The sequence below is a fragment of the Staurois parvus genome, unplaced genomic scaffold, assembly GCF_062004578.1.
Source record: "Staurois parvus isolate SC_StPar_1 unplaced genomic scaffold, SC_StPar_1.0 ptg000634l, whole genome shotgun sequence".
NCBI lineage: Eukaryota > Metazoa > Chordata > Amphibia > Anura > Ranidae > Staurois > Staurois parvus.
The window spans coordinates 9012561-9039315 of NW_028318430.1; the positions used below are offsets into that span (position 1 = coordinate 9012561).

General features: G+C 40.0%; 1 protein-coding gene across 3 annotated transcripts in view; it reads left to right on the forward strand.

Moving 5' to 3' along the window:
• DCUN1D2 (defective in cullin neddylation 1 domain containing 2) overlaps positions 1-18650 on the forward strand; it is a 47567-nt gene extending 28917 nt beyond the window's left edge. For all 3 annotated transcript variants that reach the window (XM_089693545.1, XM_089693546.1, XM_089693543.1), the window contains exons 3-7: positions 7790-7958; positions 13063-13193; positions 13653-13735; positions 15949-16045; positions 18111-18650. In XM_089693545.1, the coding sequence (XP_089549671.1) occupies positions 7790-7958; positions 13063-13193; positions 13653-13735; positions 15949-16045; positions 18111-18190 (560 nt within the window). In that variant the 3' untranslated portion in view covers positions 18191-18650. The remainder of the gene's footprint in view (positions 1-7789; positions 7959-13062; positions 13194-13652; positions 13736-15948; positions 16046-18110) is intronic.
• The last annotated feature ends 8105 nt before the right edge of the window (positions 18651-26755 follow it).

The window sequence follows — 26755 nt, forward strand, 5'->3', positions numbered from 1 at the left end:
ATACCTTCTACAACTATTACAATGGCAAGTAAAAGAGGATCATGAAGTTAAATAAGAGGCATTCTGGGAAGACTGAGAACCTGCTGTTATCCACTCTAAACTGAAATACAGAAAGTCTTTGTCTACCATTAAAGTATGGATCCATAACCATGACACTGATAGGTCCAGGATTTCCTTTGTAATATGTTCAACTAGCCGGAGAAATCCTGTTCACTTTATGCCTCTTGCACACAGACATAGGCTTCTTTCACACAGGCGCTCCATCTGTCTTTTTTTTCATCCATTTGTTGGTCAATGAAAAACGGACAGCAATGCATTCCTATAGGCAAACGGATATAAACGGACTTCGTCCATTTAGATTCGTCTTTTTTATCCATTACACTCCTTTTTTTTTTTTTTTTAAACGGAACAAGTCTGCATTTTTGTTTCATTTAAAAAACAGAAGTGGTCAAAAAAGCGATGTTAATAGATGAAGAACAAATATAAATAGAACTAAATGTAAGATGGATGTTAACTTATTTAAGCTGATGTCAACTGAGTTTTTTTTTTTTCTTAAGCAAGCCATAGATGGAGCGATTTTTTTTTTTTTTTTTTTTTTTTTTATCCTGCGACCACGGGTTGCAGGAAAGAAAATGGCTTGATTCCCCGATCAACACAGGGGAATCTCTCCCAAGGAGCCATGGTGTTCACCCAGTGGGGAGTGCCATCCCTGCCGGGAGAACACAGAGGTTACTGCTAGTGACTATAATAGCCGCTAGCAATAATCACATGTAAAATCCAGCAGGCTGGTTGTACCCAAGGTGGTCGATCGATCAACTTGGATACATTCAGCTTACCCAAACATAGTTAGAATCTCTGCCAGTTCTATGGCCAGCTTTAGCGAAAACATGACTGAACCGATGATGCCCATGTGAAAGGGGCCATAATCATTTCTTGATGTTTGTATGGCGGATCTTACTGGCAGAAAGATCCTGAGTAAAAAAAAACAAGTTATTTTCTGCAAATTCAAAGGCGATATTCCTGCTGAATCATTCAAAATTCAAGATGTGTGTAGCTCAGTTGGCAACAGCTATCTCTGCTATTTTCGATTGGAAAATAGAAGGAATCTGTAGAAAAGTGTCAGATGAACAGCGACTGCATTCTATCAGATGCAGTCACTGTTCAGGTATTCAAACAGCCGTGGGTGTCTGGATACAAAAGTCAGTAGAGAAGATTCCTCCACCCATGCTGTTTAGTATCAATGGAAAAATCTGTGCATGTATACTAGTCTCAGCTAGCTTTTTATTCTGTACATTGCACAGAATCTGAATGTGATCGCAGCACTTTACAATTTGGCCTTGGAGCATTTGGCTTCAAATCAATAAAAGCCTATGGGGTAGAGTTACTAAAGAGTGCAAAATTTGTTGCAGGTGTGCATGGTAGCCAATCAGCTTCTAACTTCAGCTTGTTCAATTAAAGTGTTACTAAAGTCAATTTTTTTTACCGCTTCCCAACCATCCTATAGCAGATATACTGCTACAGGGCGGCAGGGGTGTGCAAAATCACGCGTATATATACGTGATTTTGCATTTCCGGGTAGGAGGCACACGCCCTACCTGTGCCGCTGTCAATCACCAGGTCCCGACCGGTGATTGCCGAGCATCTCCAACGGGGAGGAGAACTGTTTGTAAACAAAACAGTTCTCCTCCCTGTCAGCTCATGCACACAGTGTGCTTACAGTTAAGCACACGGACACAGCACTATGTAAAACAGCACAGCGTTAACCTTTGATCGCCCCTCATGTTAACCCACTCTTTCTTGCCCAGTGTCATTAGTACAGTGTCAGTGGTTTTTTTGTTTGTTTTTTTAGCACTGATCACTGTATTGGTGTCACTGGGAATGTCAATGATGCCAAGTCAGTTCCCCCCAGTGTCAGAATGCCCGCCGCAGTCCTGCTATAAGTCACTGATTGCTGCCATTACTAGTAAAAATTAAAAAAAATCCTAGTGTATATATACCACCATTTGTAAGCGCTATAACTTTCACATAAACCAATTATTTTACACGCATTGGGATTTTTTTTAGCAAAGACGTAGCAGAATACATTTTGGACTAAATTGGACTAAATTTATGACAAAATTTGATTTTTAAAATTTTTTTACTGGACATGTCTAATAGCAAAAAGTCAAAAATAATAGTTTTTTTTCTCAAAATTGTCAGTCTTTTTTTTTTTTTTCAATAGTGCAAAAAATAAAAAATGAACAGGCAATCAAATGCCACCCAAAGAAAGCTCAATTTGTGGGGGGAAAAAGGACGTAAATTTCATTAGGGTGCAGCGTTGCATGACCGCGCAATTGTCAAAGTAACGCAGCGCCTTAATGCAACAAATGGCCTGGTCAGGAAGGGGGGTAAATCCTCATGAGGGCAAGTGGTTAATATAAATTAACGAACATGTTATATTTGCGTGCTCTGTGCAGTGGTATTATTTGTTTAGGAGCAGAGTTGAGAGGCAGTAAAATGTCTCTCCTGAAAGCAGAAGAATCGCATTCAAGAGAGTGTTTTGGCAGAAAAATGTCAAACACAGTAAAAATGTCTGTAAACGCAGCTAAACATGTAAAAACGGAAATATCCTCCTGCGCTCTTATGTATAAGCTGATAAAATAACTAGAGAGCTGCCAGCATCTAATCCTATACCAATAGGTGCAGTGAGTAATACAAATATACCATTGATACACGCTAAAATGTGAAGCAACAACAATAATAATAAGTGACATAAGGTGTAAACATCATATAACAATGGTCCTAAAAGTGGGCCATAACTGGTGATACATACACAATGGTGACCCCACTCCACATGGGGATATTAAAATTGTGACCCCTGGTACCCGGGTTGGGACACAGTCAACGACAGGTGAATCCCTATAGAGGGATCAAAGGTGTATACACCGTGCAAAATAGTGAACATAAACAAATGGTCATTATAAATATTGGTGTCATAAGTCCATTGTTCTGTGCTGCAATCCTCCTGATCATGCAAGATGTGGGTAACAGCACACCATCAACGTGATCCCAAAATGGCTGCAATGGCCTCTCACCTCCACTTCGCGACCCTGCAGGGTCACAAAGCATATAAAGATCCCCTCTGGATCCCTCAGAGTAATGGCTCCTAAAACCAGGTGGTTCAGGCAGTCATCATGGTATCAATGTTCCACTGGACCAGTCAGCAGATATATCGGTACTCTTACATAGCACAAACGCTCATATGCCCATATAACAAGAAGAGAACACAATCTCCATAGTGTAATACTGCTTTATTGGCATGTAAAGTAAGCCAAAATGCAAACTCACATTACAGTAGCTTGTATCAAGGTAGTTCCAATGAACTGGGTGTAGAGCATGAACAAAAGGTGTTCCAAGATGGTGTCACATCGGAAATACGTCACCATGCTAATGTCGTCGACGCGTTGCGTCACGTGACCTCGTGACTTCGTCAGGATCATTTGTTTATGTTCACTATCATTTTTATATGATGTTTACACCTTATGTCACTTATTGTTGTTGCTTCACATTTTTATATATTTGTATTACGCAGCTAAACACGTATTAATGCTAGGCGCGTTTAGTGCTTGGGCGGGTGTTTTTTTTTTTTTTCATTTCAGTGGCCAGAATAAAATTTTTATTTTGGCCAGTGAAGTAAATAAACGTCCAAGCGCTTGATGCGGGTAAACATGGTACACGCATTAGCCAGCGTCAAGTGTTTCTCATTGCCAGAAGAAAACCGTCCAGGGCAGTTGTTATGTGCATGAGGCCCTAATGTAACACGAGTTAGTTCTGCAGTACCACAGTATAAGGTGACACTTTTTAAAGTATTCATTATCAGATACTTTTGCACTGGTTTAAGACCTGGTAGTCGTCAGGATTCCTTGCTCATGTGTCATGCCGTTGTCATTTTGTAGTACTGTTAATTATGCTATGCAAGGAACTCCAGGCAAATAACTAAATACAGAGCAGATTCCAGGCATTTTTGTTTAATAAATGACAGTCCTAAACCCACATAGGCAAGCTGAGTTACTCTGTTAAAAGAAAGCTGACTTGTACCAGCTTGTCATCTGTATGCCTTCAAACCTGCTGTCCTCTTGGCGGTTTAGTGCTGATATGTACAGCAATGCTGGTCGCCCAACTCTCTGCCTATGATGGGATTCAGTGGACTGTACTTGCCCCCATACTAGCAGAAAACAACACTATCAGGTGTCTGTGTTGTATCGCTGGGGGGGGGGGGCTCTTTTTAACTAGAAGGTAAAGAATACTGCCATTGACTTTTCTTTATACATTTTAAGGCCTCATGCACACTGGGCATTTGAATTTTTCCTCTGGACAACTTTTACTGTTGGCAGGAAAAAGCAGCGAAAGGTTCGGTTCACACTATGCCATGATCTGACTCGCACAGGAACACGCTGTGCTTTTTTTAAAACGCACGGCAACTACATCGCATGGTACTTTGTACCATGCGGTTTGGTGCGTGCCGGTGCGGGCAAATGCAGTGCATGGATACAAAGAAAACAAACAGAGGGTGCACCGGCCTAGTGCATTATCGTAAAAAATATTTATTTAAAGGATAAAAAGTAAGTATCATACTCACAATTGACATACAGGACAAAGGCACATCACACTAAACAGCGGTGTCCAATCCACACTGCATATAAGTCCAAAAATGGAACCCTGGACTTCCAACTGGCTAACGCGTTTCGAAGACTCAACCTCTTCCTCAGAGCCAATACACTGAGAGTCTGTACCTGTCTTCGTTTGGGCTGTTGTTAACTCTAAATGACCCCCGCAGCAGATCGCAGGGGCATTGCGATTGGAATGTGGTGCGGGAAGCTGCGCGGGAACACGGCTCTCCCGCACCAGATTCTAGTGTGAATGAGCCCTAAAGCCACCTAATGCACATGCAGGTGTGTCATGCATTAGAGCGTTTATGGATTCCAATGGCCACAATATTCATTTATTCTGTCCATTGGAATGAACACTCAAGCGCTAAATGCGTATAGCGTTTAGGCATGTTTAGACGTGTGTCCAGCATTTTTTTTGGAGTGGGTAAGTCTGTAAATGCTCCTCTTCTAATACACCTGTAAATGCCTTTGTGTACATGGACCTAAAGACTTACACAGGCTGAAAAAAAAACACCAAACATCAGTGAAAGAGGCATTTTTTTAAGCCTGGTGTGCTTGAGGCATAAAACCCAGCTGTAGACAATTTTATAGGTTTTCAAAGAGCCAGAAAGATTTCAAATCACCCTTTTGTTACTGGCTCTTACCTTGTTTCTGAGATGCATCTACAAAAAAATTAGGAGTGTTGCTGTACCGAGGACAGTAAAAAACAGATAGCTAAAAAGGAAAAAAAAAAAAACCTTGTCAGACATTTTAACCCTTCCCCACTTCATGTCTGTCCTGACAAGAAGTAAAGGGTAATCTCTCCAACGATGGTAATAAACACCCAATGGAGGTTCCAACACTGCTATGTCCAACACAAAATAGTTCAGGCTGTTGATGAGCTTCAATCACCAAATGCATTATTAGTGGAGGTTGAAGAATCAAAAACGCCTTTATATGAGATTCTGGTGTTGAGCTTCAAAAAGCATACATGTACCTTTTTACCTTTTGTAATTCTGTTCAGATAATCTTGTGATTTACACATTCTGCCCCACTGCATACCCAGCTATACCCTGTTACAGTGGATTATGCAGTATTTCAGTAGGGGATTTGGCTTTGGGTCTCCATTCACACTTTAGTCTTTTTGCTGCAGTAAATGAATTTAAGATTGTACATGGCATGCATAAATGCAAAATACATATGTTTTTTACCTGCATTTTATTGCAGGAGGTGTCCTCTCTCCCCAAACAAAATGCTGCATGAGAACTGCGCCTGAAAAAAAAAAAAAAAAAAAAAAAATATATATATATATATATACAGTGAGGAACAGAAGTATTTGAACACCTTGCGATTTTGCAAGTTCTCCCACTTAGAAATCATGGAGGGGTCTGAAATTCACATTGTAGGTGCATTCCCACTCTGAGAGACAGAATTAAAAAAAAAATTCAGGAAATCACATTGTATGATTTTTAAAGAATTTATTTGTCTTGCACTGCTGAACATAAGTATTTGAACACCTGAGAAAATCAGTGTCAATATTTGGTACAGAAGCCTTTTGTTTGCAATTACAGAGGTCAAACGTTTCCTGTAGTTCTTGACCAGGTTTGCACACACTGCAACAGGGATTTTGGCCCACTCCTCCACACAGATCTCCTCTAGATCTGTCAGATCTCGGGGCTGTCGCTGAGCAACACGGAGTATCAGCTCCCTCCAAATATGTTCTATTGGATTTAGGTCACTCCAGAACATTGATATGCTTCTTACGGAGCCACTCCTTGGTTATCCTGGCTGTGTGCTTCGGGTAATTGTCATGTTGGAAGTCCCAGCCACGACCCATCTTCAATGCTGTGACTGAGGGAAGGAGGTTGTTGCTCAAAATGTCACAATAATGGCATCCTCTCCTTCATACAGTGCAGTCGTCCTGTCCCCTTCACAGAAAAGCACCCCCAAAGCATGATGTTACCACCCCATGCTTCACAGTAGGGATGGTGTTCTTGAGATGCAACTCATCCTTCTTTTTCCTGCAAACACAATGAGTGAAGTTTAGACCAAAAAGTTTTACTTTGGTCTCATCTGACCACATGACTTTCTTCCATGCCTCCTCTGGATCATCCAGATGGTCATTGGCAATCTTCAGATGGGCCTGGACATGTGATGACTTGAGGAGGGGAACCTTCCGTGCAATGCATGATTTGAAACCATGACGGCATAGTGTTCTACGGACCGTGACCTTTGAAACTGTGGTCCCAGCTCTCTTCATGTCATTGACCAGCTCCTCCCTTATAGTTCTGGGCTGATTCCTCACCTTTCTTATCAGTGATACCCCACAAGGTGAGATCTTGCATGGAGCCCCAGTCCGAGGGACACTGACAGTCGTCTTTAGCCTCTTCCATTTTCTAACAATTGCTCCAACAGTTGACCTATTTTCACCAAGCTGCTTGGCAATTGCCCCCGTAGCCCTTTCCAGCCTTGTTGAGGTCCACAATTTTGTTTCTGGTGTCTTTTGACAGCTCTTTGGTCTTGCCCATGGTAGTAGTTGGCATCTGACTGGCTGTGGGGTGGACAGGTGTCTTTAAAAAGCTCAGACAGGTGCTACTAAGTTAGATTAATGAGTGGAGTAGAGGTAGACTTTTTAAAGGCACAGTAACAGGTCTTTGAGAGCCAGAATTCTTGCTGTTTCTTAGGTGTTCAAATACTTATGTTCAGCAGTGCAAGACAAATAAATTCTTTAAAAATCATACAATGTGATTTCCTGAATTTTTTTTTTAATTCTGTCTCTCAGAGTGGGAATGCACCTACAATGTGAATTTCAGACCCCTCCATGATTTCTAAGTGGGAGAACTTGCAAAATCGCAGGATGTTCAAATACTTCTGTTCCTCACTGTTTCTATATATATATATATGCAGTTTGTGACACAAAATCTGTGATCTTGTAGCAGTATACAGATTAGGAGCTAGTTAGGGGTCCAACATTTTCTTTGCTGTTCGTGCGTATTACAAAGGAAATCCCAGGATAACCATTGGTTAGGAAAGGGTTATGCAGATTCAGGTTTACGTAACCCAAGTATTATATAACCCGGGGATTGACTGTGATGATTGTCAGAAAATACAATGCGTCCTGTAAAATGGTGTGCTTTTTTGTTTCTCTTTCATAATTGCAGATCCACAAGATGAAAATAAAATAGGAATAGATGGAATCCAGTTGTTCTGTGATGATTTACATTTGGATCCAGCCAGTACCAGTGTATTAGTCATCGCATGGAAGTTCCGAGCAGCTACACAATGTGAATTTAGTAAAAAGGAGTTTATTGATGGCATGACAGAGCTTGGGTACGTATGCCCATAATCCACCCAGCAACAATAACCATAGTTTGGAATCACCTTGTGCTGCAGCATTTAAAGTGTTAGCAAAAATAAGCAACTTGTGTTTCTTGTCCTTTTAATAGTTAAGAATACTCTAGTGAAATATTCACTACATATAATTGCAGAAGTGATTAGTTCTTTGTTTTTTTGTAAATTAGAAGAAATTTTGTTTTGTTAAAGTGATATTAAACCCACAACCAAAAATGTAATACATTGCAGCTCACCAATACTTAAATGTGATAGCTGCATTAGTTTTCTCTTTTAGGCTTTATTCCTTCTGTTTTCAGCTAGTGATCTGGGTAATAACACACCTGTATTAGACTGCCCTCACCAATGAGCACAGGGGCACCTTTGGATAGCAGCATTATCAGTCTGAGCAGAGGGGAGTGTTAGGTGTACAAGCAGATTTAGATACACGAACAAACTGAAGCCAAACTCCAGCTTAGATGTTCTAATCAGTTACAGTAAACTAGTTTTTTCCTTTTAGGATAAGAGTTTTACAGGTATAATAAAAGCTGATCATTGTAAGCACACTTGCCAGTGTTAATTGTTTTTTCTCATCATTGTAAACTGATACATCTGGAAGAGAGCTTATTCTGTTGAAAAACAACAGACTTCCTGGCTGGATCACCAGATGAAAATAAAGGAAAGAAGCCTAAAAAAGAAAACTGATGCAGAAATCACATCTAAGTATTGGTAAGCTGCAACATAATAAATGTTTGTTTTGGGGTTTAATACTGTTTTAATTGGTATATAAACCCAAGAAGATCCATTTTATATAGAACAGCTTACCAGTCCTTAGATATGGTGGATTTGTTTGATTTTTTTTTTTTACTTTATTTTTTGTTTTCATAAATTTTTGTTTAGGTTTTACATTTTACAAAACCTCGTTCCTATATTTTTTACTTTTTTACTTCCAGTAACCATGTTCACTTACTGTTCTGCGTATCTATGGAGAAATGTGGTTGTCACCCTAGAACAGGACTACAGACCACCTTCCCCTCTTCTTAAAACTTATGAGGAGATGTTCTCTAATCTAAAGAGATAACGTTGAACAGTGCTAACTGATAACAGTTAGCAGAGGTCAAGATGACAGGAAGTTTTCAGCTCACATGATTTCTGGCAAGATAAAAAATGCTTGCACTTATAGAACAGATATATGAAAACTCATTCATCACAGTGAAATACACAGCCTACATACACATATGTAATTCTGTCCAGCAGTATGTGTGGTTCATACCCCTTTGCCAGACAACACAGCCGAAAGAGTGACACCACATTCTCTGATAAAGTTTAAGTTTAGCTAGAATGAAAAATGTAAAAATCAGCACAATGGACATAACTTACACTTAGTATGATGTGTCCCTTGTGCTTATTCCTCTTTTAGGAGAAATCTTCCTCTGTCCTACCCCCACCTTCATCACTGTAATCTTCTGGTACGGCAGGGGATTAATACAGGTAAGGGCCAATAGGAGCTCTGACTATACCTGCCCTTTCCTGCCAGATCCACCATTCATAGAATCCATATTACAACTCCTATGAATAACATCAAATCTGTGAATGGAGGGGGCAGATTTATCAATCACCTACCTGTTCTCATTCACAAACCCTGTGTCATTCATAGAAGCTGTAGTACAGCTTCTCTGAATGGTGGATATGGCAGTAAAGGGCGGGCATAGTCAGGCTCTCTTGATGAGAGCTCCTGACAGCCCTTTAGTTGTAATAATGCCCGTCTCACCAGAAGATTTTGGTGGGGTGTGGGGGGATGGGGCATTGGATGAAGGAAGATTTCTTCTTAAAGAAAAAGAATCAGCAAATGGGAGACATCATACTAACTGTATGCTAGGTCCCTTGTGCTGAATTTTCCGTTTTTGATTTCAGCTAAACCTAGGCCTTAAAGAATACAGTGGTAACACCGCAGAGATGTTTAATTCCTATCACCCGACACCCGGGACACGTAGTTTCGGGTACCGGGCAGGTAGTTTTTCTCTTCCTTTTGCCCTGCTGCGGGCAAGCAGTGGGCTCACCTGTCAGGTGAAGCAATCGGCAGCAGCACTGCCGCCGATTGCTTTCACACAGTGCCAGCCTCTCCTCTCCCCGGGCGTGAGTTTTTTCCCAGGCTCCCCTTGCCCATCTGCGAGCCCGGCTCCCCGTTGGCTAGAGAGGAAGGAGAAGAGCGGACATGTCCGCTCCCCTCCCCTTCTTGTGCTGATCTGGAAATGACATTACGATGTCACTTCCGGGTCCCCATTGAGAGATTGTAATGCAATCCCCAGGAAAGAATGTAATATAGTGCGATGTGTACCACATTACATTCAGTGGAGCAGAAGGGAGACAGGTTCTCTTTGAGACATCCAAGGTCTAAAAGACCCTGCATGTCACCAAAAATCATCACATGGGAGACTTTGTCCCCTATGTGATGAAAAAAAAAATTGAAAAAAAAGTTTTTATTTTAATGTAAAAACTAAGTTACACCCAAGCTCATACCATTTCCATCCCCCCCAAAACAAATATTGAGGTCCCCAAATATATGCAAGTACAGGTGTAAAAGCACACGCTGGGGTGCCTACACATGAAACCATCGATTGCGATACACATGTCACATATCACTGCGCATGCTAAGATGAGAGCAATAATTCTAGTACCAGACCTCCTCCGTAACACTAAACTGGTGACCTATAAGGAGCTTTAAAAGTGTTGACCTATAGAAAATATAGGGTACTAAAGTTCATCGCGCGCACAAATTTAAGGTTTTACAAGTCGGATATCTACTCGCTACAACCACATCTTTTATATTTTACAAAAAAATAGGGTAATTTTATTGCTTTTTTGTGTCCTAAAATTAACTTGTATTACTTACTAAAATGTTGCGGTAAAATTATGCAACATTAAAACTTGGAACTAGCACTATTTTATTCTCTAGGGTCTCTGCTTTCAGAAAACATATAATGTTTGGGAGTTTTGTGTAATCTTCAGGCCTAAAATGATTTTTAAATGTGTGCAAAAAACGCAAAAACGGCTCTGGCAGCGAAAGGGATAAAGTATAAGCCCTGCCCCACTCTTTCCTGATGAGCAGCCAATCGTTGTTCATCACTCTGCAAGGTCTCTCCTCCCTGCTAGTCCCCGGATGCAGTGCTGGAGACAGGCAGGGAGGAGATAAACAGCGCAATGTTAAAAATATTACACGTTTAAGTCGCCATAAAGCCTCTTTTGTTTTTAAAAGCCTCAGACATTCCTAAAATTACTTCCAATTTAATACGGTTTTGGTTAAAAAAAATTTTTTATATCTGGACAAGTAGATTGGGGCCCCAATTTAGTCCCTGGACAAGTAGTTTTTTCAAAATTTTCCACACCCCTGCACCGCCCTTCCCACTGCCAGCTGATTAGATAATGAAGGTGCAGTAACACACTGAAACCCGTTCTTTCCTCATAGTGTTGTGTTATCTTTGAGCACATGTGCACACAGCAGAGCCTGGTTAACTGCTGTACTTCCCCTCCCTCATCCAGACTGCTGTGTAAGGGATGACAGATGCTTTTCTAGTGGTATGGAAAATGCATTCCCTTTTAAATATTACACAGCAGCATTAAATACTATTTATGTATGTTTGAAATTCTTCTTATATCTTTCACCTAGCAGTTATCAGATAATTATATTATACCTGAACTGAAAAATAATTTTCAAAGAAATATATGTTTGTGTGTTTTATGAAACATTATTTTTGAAGAAATATATGTTTAACAAAATGAACAATTCCAGGTATGGATATATTAAAATAGTTACATTGGTCCAGCTTGAATCCATGTAACTATGCATATACCATACCTGTGGGATTCCAGAGGAAGTTGGAAATCACTATAGTAGATACCATTACTCCTGTGATTTCCACTTGCTTTCGGGTTCCATGCCAAGCAGCTGTCCTGCTGCATTCTGAAAACAGGAGGTTTCCACTCAGCATAGGTGCCATTCAGAGAATGCTTTGCGTTTTTTCCAATGAATGCAAAGCATTCTATGATTGGATAACCTGGAGGGGGGAGGGGTGGTGATGTCCCACTCTCCACGTCGTCCAATCAGAAAATGCTTTGTATTCACTGGGAAAATGCAAAGCATTCTCTGAATTGCACCTGTGTTAAGCAGCTAACCTTCTGTATTCAGAATGCAGCAGGGTAGCCACTCAACACAGGACTTGGAATTTAGCAGAGATCAGTGGAGTAGCGGAGTCTACTACCTTGATTTCCAGCTTTTAGAAGGATCCCAGAGGCATAGCACATACATAGTTACATTGGTCCAAGCTGGATCAACATAACTATGTAAAAAATATCAACACCTGGAATTCTTCTTTAACTAAAGAATACTTTTATTCATTTGCTTGTTGTTCTTTATTTCGAGAATAAATGCACTTTAGAACACATTCACTTCCTTCCTTCCTTCCTTCCTTACTTTCTTCCTTCTTTCCTTCCTTCCTTCTTTCTCATTTTGGGAGCTATGCTTCGTTTATTAAGGGTCCTGATGTTGAAGGACATTTCTACTGCCTAATAAAGTTGCTTGTAGACATGGAACTTTCTCCATACAGAATAACATTAGAAAAGCCATGCTTTTAGGTGTGCATGCTCCCAGTTCAACTTAAGCAGGCCATAAATTATGCAATATCCTTTCCTTCCAACTGCAGCGCTGTTGTGTTCTGCCATTGGGGAGCCTTCCCGGCTGTCAGAACACAATGACTACTGCTGGCGCCTATAGCCACCTGCAGTAGTCGCATGTACAAAATCTGACAGGCTAGTTGTACCTAAGCCAATTGATGGATCGACTTGGTTTCAAGCAGCCTGCCCATAGATGGATCCTTGCTGAATAGGGCGAAATTTGATCCATCTATGGCCGGATTTACAGTTGGATGGCATGAATGATCAGGTAGCTTACACAACTATAGAAATGCTGGAATACTTTTGACTACCCTCCTACCTACTGCACATTTACTTTGCACCACTTGCATTTCATTAGTGCCATGTGTTGTTAGTTAATCTGATGTTTGTTACTTTTTTATATCGAATATTTGTTTATAAATGTATATTTTAGGTGTGACAGCACAGAAAAACTGAGGGCTCAGTTACCCCGGCTTGAACAGGAGTTGAAAGATCCTCTTAAATTTAAAGACTTCTATCAGTTTACATTTAATTTTGCAAAAAATCCTGGACAAAAAGGGTTAGGTAGGTATGGGTTTATTTACTACTCTCAGGTAGTGAACACTTATCTATGATTTAAAGACAGATTACACCCACTCTCTGTGGGCTGCAAGGGTCGTGTTGTTATATGGGGCCCTAGAAATACTGGGCAGATGCTGGGATCTGCATTGCAGGGCTCTTGGGTCTTAATTATCTCCCATGCTATCCAAATCCCCATATACTTTAACTACCCCTATGTAAAAGTTATAACACAGTGACTCCTGACATCATTCCTTGTTGATGAATCAAGTGGTAGTCTGACACATTGCAGCATGTAACTATAGCCCCTGATTTGACATAAGATGCGCTTTGCATTTCTATATTTCAATGGACCAGGACATTCATGAGAAAAGTGAACAGTAAATGGAGATATGGGATAGATTCCCCCCTAGAATTTTAATATTATATTTTAACTTCTATATTATTATATCTGTTATGTTTTAGATTTGGATATGGCAATTGCATACTGGAATTTAGTATTGTCTGGAAGATTCAAATTTTTAGATCTGTGGAATAAGTTTTTGTTGGTAAGTATTTTATTTGCATAAAATGTGCATACCTCAGAATATAGAATCTCCTCATGTTTAATTCATTTTACAACAACACTGCTATATACAGCATGGCATACATTTCATGTGATATATTTTGCGTAGTGGTTGTAGCTGCTGCCTAATATTTGTTAATCAAATGAGATGAAATCTGCCTGCAGACTGGTATCTGACTCAACACTATGAATCATCAGAACAAAGACAGTCTTCAGCATTAGCTTCTTTCAGCTGAATAATCTGGAAAGAAAAAATGTCACTACCTTGTTGATGACACATTGAGGTTGATTTACTAAAACTGGAGAGTGCTAAATCTGATGCAGCTCTGCATAGAAGCCAATCACATTCCAGGTTTTATTGTCGAAGCTTAATTGATCAAGCTGCAGTTAGAAGCTGATAGGCTACAATGTACAGCTACAAGAGAGCTCCAGTTTTAGTAAATCTACCCCATACTGTATTTATTATTACACAAGAACAAAAGCCTCTTTAGTTTAGTTCCTACAAACAGGCAATAGAATTATCACACTTTTTCTTAATGGAAGGAGCTTTTCATAATCATAAACTTGCAGGGAGAAAGGAGAGGGGCATTGCAGTCTGTGAGTTTGCCTAATGTATGAAATGTCTTTTAATATCATAAGTGTTCTGCAGAGCACACTGCCACTGACATGTATGGGGAGCCATGCATCATATAATAGAAAGGAACTGTATATATTAAGATTTTAGGTTGCAAAATGTGTTACTTCCATCCATCCCTGGTCTTGTACATGTATTTAGCATTAAAAAAAAAGTTTTACTTAGTTATAGTTAGGTATCCTGTTATATTTAGTGTTTTTATGGGAAATTATACACATGTTGATACTCTAAAGCAGGGTCTCCAAACTGCCGTATGTGGCCCATTGCTTGCCTTTATCCGGCCCTTGCACTATTCCTTCCACTGATATGAGGCCCTAGTCCTTCCACAGACACCACTGATCGGGCACTATTCCTCCTATTGATGGCGCACTATGCTTCCCACTGACACCAATGATGGGGCACTATTCCTCCCACTGATGGAGCACTGTTCCTCTCACTGACACCAAAGAAGGGGCACTATTCTTCCCACTGACACCAGTGAAGGGGCACTATTCCTCCCACTGACACCAATGATGGGGCACTATTCCTGCCACTGACATCAATGATGGGGCACTGTTCCTCCCACTGACACCAATGAAGGGGCACTATTCCTCCCACTGATAGGACACTATTCCTCCCACTGACACCAATATTGTAATTTTTTTATTACCATTGGCCACCAATGCCAAGGCATTTTCTACTCCTGCTGGCCACAGTCCAGCCCCCCTAATTTTTAAGAGCAGAACTCTGGCCCTTTGTTTCAAATGCTTGGAGACCCCTGTTCTAAAGCAAAGGGCTTTTTGGAATGTATTCATGTGTATTGGCCTTTCAGCTTAAATGCCTGTGTTCATAAGTCTAAAAGCAGACCTTTACCTAAAAAATAGTTACCTTTTCTCATTTCTCCTCCCCCAACCTGTAAAGAAAACCATGACATATTTTTTCAGACAGATTTTGGTGGTATCCAGTTCCACTCCCTTGTTCCTCTGTGAGCATGATGTCTGCTCAGAACACTACCCCAACCCCCTTCCCATTTTTTCCATATTCACATATTTTTGTGTTCTTTCTTTCTTGATCACTATGAGCTAGGACTCTTGGAAGATCACCTGACCAACAAAAATGAGCAGAAAAAAGGCTTAAAAAGAAAAAAGAAATCTTGATTAATCCCTATAAAAAGCTCTGACTCTCTATAAAACTTCTTTTGCTCCACTAATAAGTAATTGGATGTACTGTATACTATTGGGTGCTAGATCTACATTATGCTATGTTTAGTGCCATGTAATCTGACTATTGTGACAGCTATGCCAACAAGAGTTCCTGCTGTATGTCACCTATATATATTGTGCAATTGATGACATTAAATGTAAGAGTCACATACCTGCATATATTTGTCATGCTCCTTCTTCTAGACAAGGCTATATTTCAGTTGTTCTCACTTCTGGACAACTGTAATAAATACAGATTTTGGTTACATTTTTGGTTTTCTGCTCTGTGAATAGTTGCAGGTTTGATAAAGTTTAGTTGGCTTTTCTGCCATTGTAAAGTGTGTGGTAGAGTGAATATTTAGTTTTCTTTATTTGTTTCAGGAACATCATAAAAGATCCATCCCAAAGGATACCTGGAACCTCCTGTTGGATTTTGGAAATATGATTGCAGATGACATGTCCAACTATGATGAAGAAGGTATAGCCTTTGTAACAGTGTTGGAATGACATATATTCCCATCTAGTTTGTGGATTCTTCTAAATTGGTTGTTATCATTCTGATCTTGTGGATTTAATTTTTTTAACATACTAGCCCAGTACAATTTTGCAGTTCAAAATTCACTTGTTCTGACTCAGTGATAAACTACTGGAATCAGTGGATCACCATGACTGCCAGACAACCAGTACTTGAGTAACAGTGCCGTCATCTGCAATTTCCCAGCACAGGTTACTTTTAAAGTGAAACTGTGAGGTTGTAGATACGTGGGCTTCCATTGCTGAATGGCTTTTGCAAAGCATGTGCATTTAGGGCCAGTTCACACTACATGCGTTTCAGTTGTTTTTGTTATGCATCCAAAATGCACAGAAAGTAGGTTATATAGTTGTCAGTGTCATAGTTCACATCAGTGCTTGCATTTCCAGTGCATTGTGGTTGCAGAAAAAAAAGTAGAACATGCTGCATTTTTTCTGCACAGAACTGTACTGGAACTTGGTAAAACGTATAAAAACTGCACCAGAATGCACTGGAACGCCCCAAAAACACACTGTGGAATTGATATGTCTCTATTTAAATTAAAGAAAAAGAGAGGTGGAAAAAATTAACTGGAATGCATAAAAACGCACTGGAACACATCAAAAACGCATCAAATACGCACTGGAATGTGTCAAAAATGCATACAAAAAGCACATACAGAAACGCATCCAGAACACATCTGGATTGCCTTTCTATAGTGTGAACCGACCCTTTAATCACTTGCTTATCAGGCACTTTCACCCCCTTCCTGTCCAGGCTAATTTTCAGCTTTCAGCACTGTCGTACTTTGAATAACAATTGCGTGGTCATGCAACACTGTACTCATATTAAATTATTTCATTTTTTTGAAACAGAGCTTTCTTTTGGTGGTATTTAATCACCACTGGGTTTTTTATTTTTTGCTAAACAAACCAAAAACAACTGAAAATTAAAAAAAAAAAAAAGTTTTTTTCTTAGTTTCTGTTATAAAATTTTGTAAATGAGTAATTTTTCTCCTTCACTGATGTGCGCTAATGAGGCTGCACTGATGGGCGCTGATAGGCTGCACTGATGGGCACTTATGGGCAGCACTGATGAGGAGGCACTGGTAGGTGGCACTGATGGGCATTGACAGGCATCACTGGTGGGCATTGACAGACTTCACTGTTGAGCACTGAAAGGCAGTACTCATATACGGCACTGATAGGCAGCACTGATAGGTGGCACTGCTTGGCAGCACTCATACACGGCACTGACTGACACTGATAGGTGGCTCTGGCTGGCACTGATAGTTGGCACTGAAAGTCAGCTCAGATCAGTCAGGCACTGATATGTGGCATTGATGTGCACTGCTAGGCACTGATATGTGTCATTGATGTGCACTGATGGGCACTGACAGGTGGCATTGATGAGGCTACACTGATCATCATGGCACTGATCATCAGTGCCCTGATGATCAGTGTAGCTGTCCCCTCTGAGGAATGCCGATTAGCGGCTCTCCTTTCCTCACGCGTTGTCAGCATGACAGCTCTGGAGAGGAATGCCAATAACCGGTATTTCCTTATTTACATGCGATCAGCTGTGATTGGACACAGTTGATCACATGAGAGAGCCGAAGTCATCGTCATCTTTCCGCTGAATGGTGATCTGCTGTGTCCCAGGGACACAGCACCACCGATCGCAGCGCTGTGCACCCCTGGGGGCGCACACGCACAGGTAGAGTGGGAGGACGTCCTATGACATCCTCCCAGAATGAGAGAACCACCGCCAGTCCGTAATTTCCTTATATGGCGGGCGGGAGGCGGTTAAAGAGTTTCAGGACCATTATCCTGAATCTGAGTTCACTACTTCTTGTGTCACTGACCTAAAACAAGCATGAAGCCCTTCTTTCCGATCAATGATTTCCTAAATTGTATAGCCAGGGTTAAGATGACAGCCCTGGAGCCTTCACGTTTTAATGGCATGTCTTTATTAGAATATTTAGTAATATTTAGTGCTGTGAATAATTCAGTTGTGCTAATTTGTCTTCCAGGGGCATGGCCTGTTCTTATAGATGATTTTGTGGAGTATGCAAGACCATTAGTGACGAGCGAGAAACGCAAAGCCCTTTAACTATGAACTTTTGCAAAGGACTAGTGAAGCTTTTGCCATTTCATTTAGATAATGAAGACTGTTTTCCGCCAACAACTGAGAGTGTGCGTGCAGCAGTCACCTGGACATAAGGACATGGAAAATGCCACTGTCTGATTTCTGCCTTAGAACATTTTGGTGGACGGCTTTTGGCAAGATGAGAAGATCCCACAGTGGGAGTACTGGCTGTTTGTAGGATGCTGGCTTCATATCTTATATTGGTTGTATCCTATAGGATGTAGAGATTGCATGATTTTATACTTTGGAGCCGTTTCAATAGAGGCCATTTTATTAAAACAAATTCTAAGAAAAAAAATGAAAAAGCATGCCATTCAGTTTACAAGCCAGAATAAACACCAGCAGTTACTGAACAGCTGTATTATATTGTATCTATATAAAAAGCAGTATTTGTGTTGTAAATTAAATCTCTAATGGAATCTTACATGCCATGTTGCATTTTTATTGCTATATCTTTAATATAAGATGAATTTTTAGTTTAATTCTTTAACTATACATAAACGCTACTTTGCTCTTTGTGGTCGCATATGTCTGAGTCTAAAATTAAGGAGATTCTCAGTTTACATTATATTGCTATGATTTTACAGTGGTATTAAAATCAAAAACAAACATTTATTAAATTGCAGTTTACCAATTCTTAGATGTGATGGCTGCATTAGTTTCTTTAATTAGGCTTTCTTTTTTTAAATCTGGTGATCCAGCCGGTAAGTCTGTTTTTCAAAAGAAAAAGCTGTCCTGCAGAAGTAGCAGTTTAGAGTGTTGAAACAAACCATTTATCACTGACAGCAGTGCTTAGAATGATCCATTTTTATTTATTCATGTAAAATCTTTATCCCAACAGAAAATAAAACACTGTTACTGTAGCTATGTTTAAAAACTAAAAGTGCCGCGCACCAAATTTCGGGTGATATATCCAAAACAATCTCCTGCTGGACAATTAAATTCTAACTATAAATATATATTCAACTGTGCCAGATAAAAAAAATTATAAAAACTTAAATGTGATTTATAAATTAATGAACTTAATCCACTGTGCCATATTAAATAATTGCAAAAATACTATATATATATATATATATATATATATATATATATATATATATATATATATATATAATTAAATCTTTGTGTGAATATATAAATTGGTGACAGTCCCATAAATAATTAATGTGTTCCAAACGAAGTTTCAATCTGTGCTCCAAATAATGACATTCATATGGGCTCACCTCCATGTAACCCTAATATTAGGCAAACATATCTTTATGTCAAAAGGTTGTGATCTATTATATTCTGTTGTTAGATACTTCAGGGTCTGGTGGGCGTTGGATATCCCCTAAGGTCACCTGGGTAGATCACTGCTTGTATGCTGGTGTAGCTGTCAGGATCTCTCCCTCCTTGCTCTGCAGGATTTGTTCCTCCGTCCTTCCGCTTATCTCCTCATTTCTCCCCCATTTTGGAAGTGAAAAAGAAAGGGAATATAGTGCCTTATCCTTTAAAATTATTTTATTTGGTGCCCAATACTATGATGCACTCACATTTTTATAAAACATAACATGCTTCTTATAATAGCGAGAGCCTCCTCTGTGTGTCTGCAGCACACAGCCTATACTCGCCGTCTTTCGCTGGGTACGTGGTGACATCAGAGCCCCTCCCCTACGCGTTGCGTAGATGCTTTGTTTAACTGCAGTGTGATCTGCAATTTGGCTTCAATTTATTAGTGTATTTAAATTTGTTAGTACATCTAACACTCCCCCTAGACATGACAATGCTGCTGTCCAAATGTGCCCCCCAGTGGTCTCTCATTCATCCAAAGTGGGGGCACTGTAAAACAGGAGGGGTGTTGATGGCCAGACCTCCAGGTGAAAATAGAAGGAAAAAAGCCTAAAAATCTAATGATTGGTAAACTGCAATATAATACATTTTTGGTATTGGGTTTATTACCGCTTTAAGCCACAAATAGGTCAGGGCACACATAGCTAGTGCTCAGTAAACACAATACCATTGAAGCATTTAGTCTGCACAGTAGTACATAGCCATGAATACGGAGTCACATGGAGGATTGTTAAACCCTAAGGGCCCATTCACACCACCGCATTGCATATTACAGTTCATGATTTGGTGTGCTTCAACATCATTTATTTTCAATGGTACCCAAATATACCTTCACAATGCATCTGCACTGTGGTATGCTGGGATACAAAAAAAGGCGACGGGTATGATTTTCGGTCAGTTGTGGTACATCAGGAAGCTCATTCAAATAAATGAGCTTCTTTAATGCATGTCTGTTAAATGCAATGCTATGGACCTTACCTGTGTTTGAATGGGGCCTGAATGCAAGCTATGTATTCAACAGCTTCAGAAAAAAACAGCTGCTGGTCTGTAGTTGTCTTCTTATACTTGCAGGTCAGTCTATTCAACCACACTGGTCAACAAAGGTGTAAAATGAGCATCTATGTGATTAGATTCACATACAGTGCCTTGAAAAAGTATTCATACCCCTTGAAAGTTTTCACATTTTGTTATCTTACAACCAAAAACATAAATGTATTTTATTGGGATTTTATGTGACAGACCAACACAAAGTGGCACATAATTGTAAAGTGGAAGGAAAATGATAAATGGTTTTCAAAATCTTTTGCAAATAAATATTGGAAATGTGTGGCATGCATTTGTATTCAGCCCCCTTTACTCTGATGCCCCTAACTAAAATCTAGTGGAACCAATTGCCTTCAGAAGTCACCTAATTAATAAATAGAGTCCATCTGTGTGTAATTTAATCTCAGTATAAATACAGCTGTTCTGTGAAGCCCTCAGAGGTTTGTTAGAGAACATTAGTGAACAAACGGCATCATGAAGGTCAAGGAACACACCAGACAGGTCAGGGATAAAATTGTGGAGAGGTTTAAAGCAGGGTTAGGTTATTAAAAAAATATCCCAAGCTTTGAACATCTCACGGAGCACTGTTCAATCCATCATCTGAAAATGGAAAGAGTATGGCACTGCAAACATGGCCGTCCACATGGTGGTGGCAGCATCATGTTGTGGGGATGCTTTTCTTCAGCAGGGACACGGAAGCTGGTCAGAGTTGATGGGAAGATGGATGGAGCCAAATACAGGGCAATCTTAGAAGAAACCTGTTAGAGTCTGCAAAAGACTTGAGACTGGGGCGGAGGTTTACCTTCCAGGACAACGACCCTAAACATACAGTCAGAGCTACAATGGGATGGTTTAGATCAAAGCAAATTCATGTGTTAGAATGACCCAGTAAAAGTCCAGACCTAAATCCAACTGAGAATCTGTGGCAAGACTTGAAAATTGCTGTTCACAGACGCTCTCCATTCAATCTGACAGAGCTTGAGCTATTTTTCAAAGAAGAATGGGCAAAAATGTCACTCTCTAGATGTGCAAAGCTGGTAGAGACATCCCCATAAAGACTTGCAGCTGTAATTGCAGTGAAAGGTGGTTCTACAAAGTATTTACTCCGAGGGGCTGAATACAAATGCACGCCACACTTTTCACAGATTTATTTGTAAAATGTTGAAAACCATTTATCATTTTCCTTCCACTTCACAATTATGTGCCACTTTGTGTTGGTCTATCACATAAAATACCAATAAAATACATTTATGTTTTTGGTTGTAACATGACAAAATGTGGAAAATTTCAAGGGGTATGAATACTTTTTCAAGGCAATGTAACAGTTGGTGTAAAGGGATAATATTAGTGTGCTTTGTAAACATCTTCCCACATCATAACCTTGTTCCAACATTCCTCCAGTTTAAGCCAGGTACTGCAAACCTTTGGGTGATTTTAAACCTGTTTCGTGCCGGAGATTCCCACTCTGTAATATGAGTTTGACACATAAGCTGGCCATACACGACTAGATTTATTTGGTTTCACCTGTGAAAAAAAAAATCTAACATATTCCTCCATTCGCACAGACAGTATAGATGGACAAATCCCCCTGCCAGGCTATTATATTCTGACAACTGCCATTTGGACTGTCAGAATACCACAAAAGTGACTGCATCTGATTGGATGCAGCTGCTGTTTGGCAGACAAGTGTATGGTAGCTTTCTGATTTACTACAGTACAAAACCAATCACCAGTCATAGGTAGAATTTATATAAATATGTATGTGTGTGTGTATATATATATATATATATATATATATATACACACACACACAGTTGTGCTCAAACGTTTTCATACCCTGGCAAAAATTATGGCATTTATATTGAAAATATGACATCATGCCAAGAGTTTGAACAGTACTGGCTGGCATATTCAAAGCTTTATCTTTTTTCCATCTTTATAAAGTTCCATTACCTTGTTACGCTGGTCTTTTGACAGTTCTTTTTTGCTTCCCATGGCTCAGTATCTAGCCTGCTCAATGCATCCACATTTGAGCTAATGAACTAATTGACTATTTATACACTAATTGCAATTTAAAAAGCCACAGATGCGGGAAATTAACCTTTATTTGCCATTTTAACCCATGTGTCACCTTGTGCATCTGTACCAAGGCCAAACGTTCCAGGGTATGTGAACTTTTGGTCAGTTGGGGGATTTCTGTTATGATTTAAAAAGGAGCCAAACGACTATGTGATAATAAATGACTTTATATGATCCCTATCCTTAAATAAAAGTTTCTTGGCATCATCAGTCATATTATTTTTTTTTATTTCTTTTTTCCCTGAAAATCGTTTTGTATTTGTTTCACTTCACATCACCTTAATTCACACTTTGGTAAATCGAATCATTTGCATTGGTAATTGGAGGATGGTTATAAGCAGGAATTCTCTTGAATGGATGTCTACTTTAAAGGAGAAGCGCGGAAAACAAGAAAAAAAAAACAGACCCACAGTCTGCAGCTGTCCCCCTGCCAACTTTAAGCATGAGAACTGAGTAATTACATGACTGCTGATCGCTCAGTTCTTGGTCCGCTCTAGGTCTCAACTTATAGGGATCGCTCTGGATAAAATTATATAGCCTCTGAGCTGTAGTTTGGAGACCCCTGCACTAAGCCAGGTATTCAGGAGGCAATACTACTGCCTTCTGAATGCCTGTTTGTGTTTTCCTTTCTTTTACTGGACGGTGATCTTGTGTTTGGCCCAGGGTTGCACCACAGTCACAATAACTTCAATAGGAATGTTCGACAAGAGATGCCATCTATCAAACTCAACGTGCAGAGTTATACTTGCTGCCACCTTGGCATGTATATGATCCCCTTCAGCTGTCCTGTTAGCATTTAAGTGGCTGATAGGGTGGCTGAAAAAGCATGGCAGAAATGCCTGTTTTTACCTCCTGTGACAATGAGGTCTAATACAGTTATGCAATAGAGTTTCTAGAATACATAGAGCTTCTGTGCAGGCAGACCCATATGGAAAAACAATATATTTTGAAATATATTTTAAAAATATTCTTCCCAAATATATTGCTATATATTTGAAATGCTATACAATTTTGGCCATATTCAATATATTTCAATAAATTATATATATATATATATATATATATATATATTATATACACACTGCATGTTGAAATGTGTTTTTATTACAAAGTTTTTAAAATACATTTCAAATATACTGTATGCCTTTAAAAATACAAATCTACATTTTTGGAATGCATTTACAAATTTATGTAAAAATTTATGTTAAAATGACTTTTTTATATGTTAAAAAAATCTGAAGAATATATTTTAACAACATATATTTTTAGAAATATTTTTTTTCAAATATATTCTTCAGATTTTTTTTAACATATAAAAAAAAACTTTTTTAACATATATTTTTACATATATTTGTAAATGCATTCCAAAAATGTAGATGTGTATTTTTAAAGATATACAATATATTTGAAATGTATTTTTAAAAATATTTTTCATATATTTTGTAATAAAAACGCATTTCGGGGTGCTCGTGAGCAGCGCACGATGATGGCTGTGTGCTGATCCTGCTCCTCCACCGCCGGGCACATCAGCTCCTACTCTGCCTCCTGGGGAGCCTGTTCTGTCTCTCACCCTTACCCTCAATCTCTGCTGACCCCCCCGCCACCTATGAGGAAGAAGTCTGCGGCTTCCCGCTCCTCCAGTGCTCGATTGCCAGGCCGGTCCGGAGATGCGGCCTACTCGCCGGCCTCAATTTCGTCCGCTTCCCCGCTGCTACCCTCGGGCGGCCCAGACACCCTCTCAGACCTGGAGAGCCTGCCTGACATCCCTGCAGACCTCCCACAGCCCCTGTTGCAGGATGCCGACCTCACTTTATTATATATGCACTGTTGAATGCACTGTGTTTATTAGTGACACAGTGGTTGTTTATATGTTATTTGAGATTTGTGCCTAGAGCACTGTTGTTTTGGGGGGTTGGAGCACCTCTGTGTATAGTCCCAGTTTGGACGTTGTGTTTGTTCAGTGTTTTTGTTTTTACATCACTATTAGATCCGGTTAGGATCATTTGGGGCACTATTGTTATTTATTGGTCCCATTTTGGACCTTTTTTGGCACATTTGTTGCACTAGTATTGTGTGATTGTTATAGACACCTCTTTGCATTATCATGTATATGTTTTTGTGTGCATTTATTATACATTTTCATATTGTTTTATTTATGATATATTAGTAATTTTTTTGGATTTTATTTATTTTTTGCATATGTTGATGTAATTTATTTTATTATAATCACCATTGTCACTTTAAAGTTATTAATAATTTCAAGCTTTTGGGTTCTTATGGTATTAGCGCTACATCATTTTTGTTGATTCCTCCCAGGGACATCATAATTAAATTCACCTATTACTGTACGAAAGAATCGCTCCTTCGCTCTGCACGAGACAAGCAGAATCTTCGCTTTCAAGGTCATCCGTACCAGCTGTTCGCGGATCTGGCACCATCCACCATACAGAAACGTCAACAGATGAAACCCTTCACGTCAGTCCTCTTGAACCGTCACATCAAGTACCAATGGGGCTTTCCATTTAAGCTTACGTTCGTGTACCAAGGTCGGAGCCATGCTGTCCACAATCCGGAAGAGGCCATGTCGACCCTGGAGGCGCTCTACCTTCTGCCCTCGTGGGATACCTCCGACAGCCCAGTGCAGCCTTCCGGTTCCCATCCTCCTTCATCTCAGCTGGGGCTTATATGGGAGAAAGTTGGCAGCCGTAAACGTTCCCTCCATAGTACCCCTCCGTTTTCCGGATCCCCCCGCTCTGATCCAGGTTGAGTATGGTTGGATGGGTAAGCTTTTTCCCTTTTCAGATGGCTTGCTCCACTGCCGTGACTCTCCGCGTATCTGATGGGGCGGAGACCTTGACTGGCCTTTGTTGGGTGAACTTTTCATATGTTTTGTATGTTGATTGTTTTCAGTTATACAGTTTGAAATGTTCTTCCATGCAATACTGGTCTGTACTGGTGGTGATCCTCGGCCCCCGCCGGCTCCTCGCGGTCCAACTTTGAGTTGAATTTTTTTTTATGGGGGGGTAGGCAATATGTTTGCAAGCTTTGTGTCCTATCCCCTAATTTTACTATCCACTAATTTCACTGTTATACTAGGATTTTGTTTATGTGGATCCTTGGCTTCTGCCAGCTCCTTGTTTTTTTTGTTTTCTTTGCGGGGTGGGGCCCACCCAAAAAAAGGCATAGGACCACGAGCCAGGAAGACTCCCAGTATATATAAAAAGGCATAATAACCCCCCCCCCCCGGTTATTGTGCCTTTTTATATATACCGGGAGTCTTCCTGGCTCGTGGTCCTATGCCTTATCTAATGGGGCCGTGACCCGAGAATGCCTCATTTCTGTTATGCTGATATGTCTGTGTACCTGTTTACATTTTCTCTATATACTATGGTGTCATATTATGCATTTCTTAAGCTAATGTACTTGACTTTGCCTTTTTGCTTGTTATGTCCCCACCCCCTTTTTTTTTCTTACTTCCTCCCTTCCCTTCCCCTTTTTCCTTCCTTTTCCCCCTTTCTTCCCCTCCCCATGAAGGTTCTTTTTGTATTATGTTGTTTATGACGCACCCATGTGCCCAGTGGTAGAGCTACCCCCTAAGTGTGTCCTTGCGGTTGGGATGCAATTTCCACTGATTGTGGTTTCATTACACTACCTTAGAGTGTTCACTATCTTCTTCTGTCTTTTGTTTTTTGTCTGTTTTTTTTTCTCTTTTCTCACAGATCTGGGGCAGCCCAGGGTAAGGTTGCATTAGAGGATTGGACCATTATTCCTAGCGTACTTTGGCAGCTAAATTCTCTTGACTCAGTATGGCTTTAAAAACTTTGAAGATTTTTTTCTCAAAATATCCATGGTTTTAATTCTCCGACCAAGCGTTCTAAAGTGTTCCATCATCTTAAGTCCCAAGACGTGGATGTAGTCTGTCTGCAGGAGACAAGGTTTTCTCAATCCTCCGCGCCGCGCTACCTCTCTCACCATTATCCGACCTTTTTCTCTGCTTCGGCCCTTGAGAAGCATAGGGGCGAGGTGATTGCTTTTACTTGTAACCAGGAAATAGCTGATCCCACCGACAGGTAT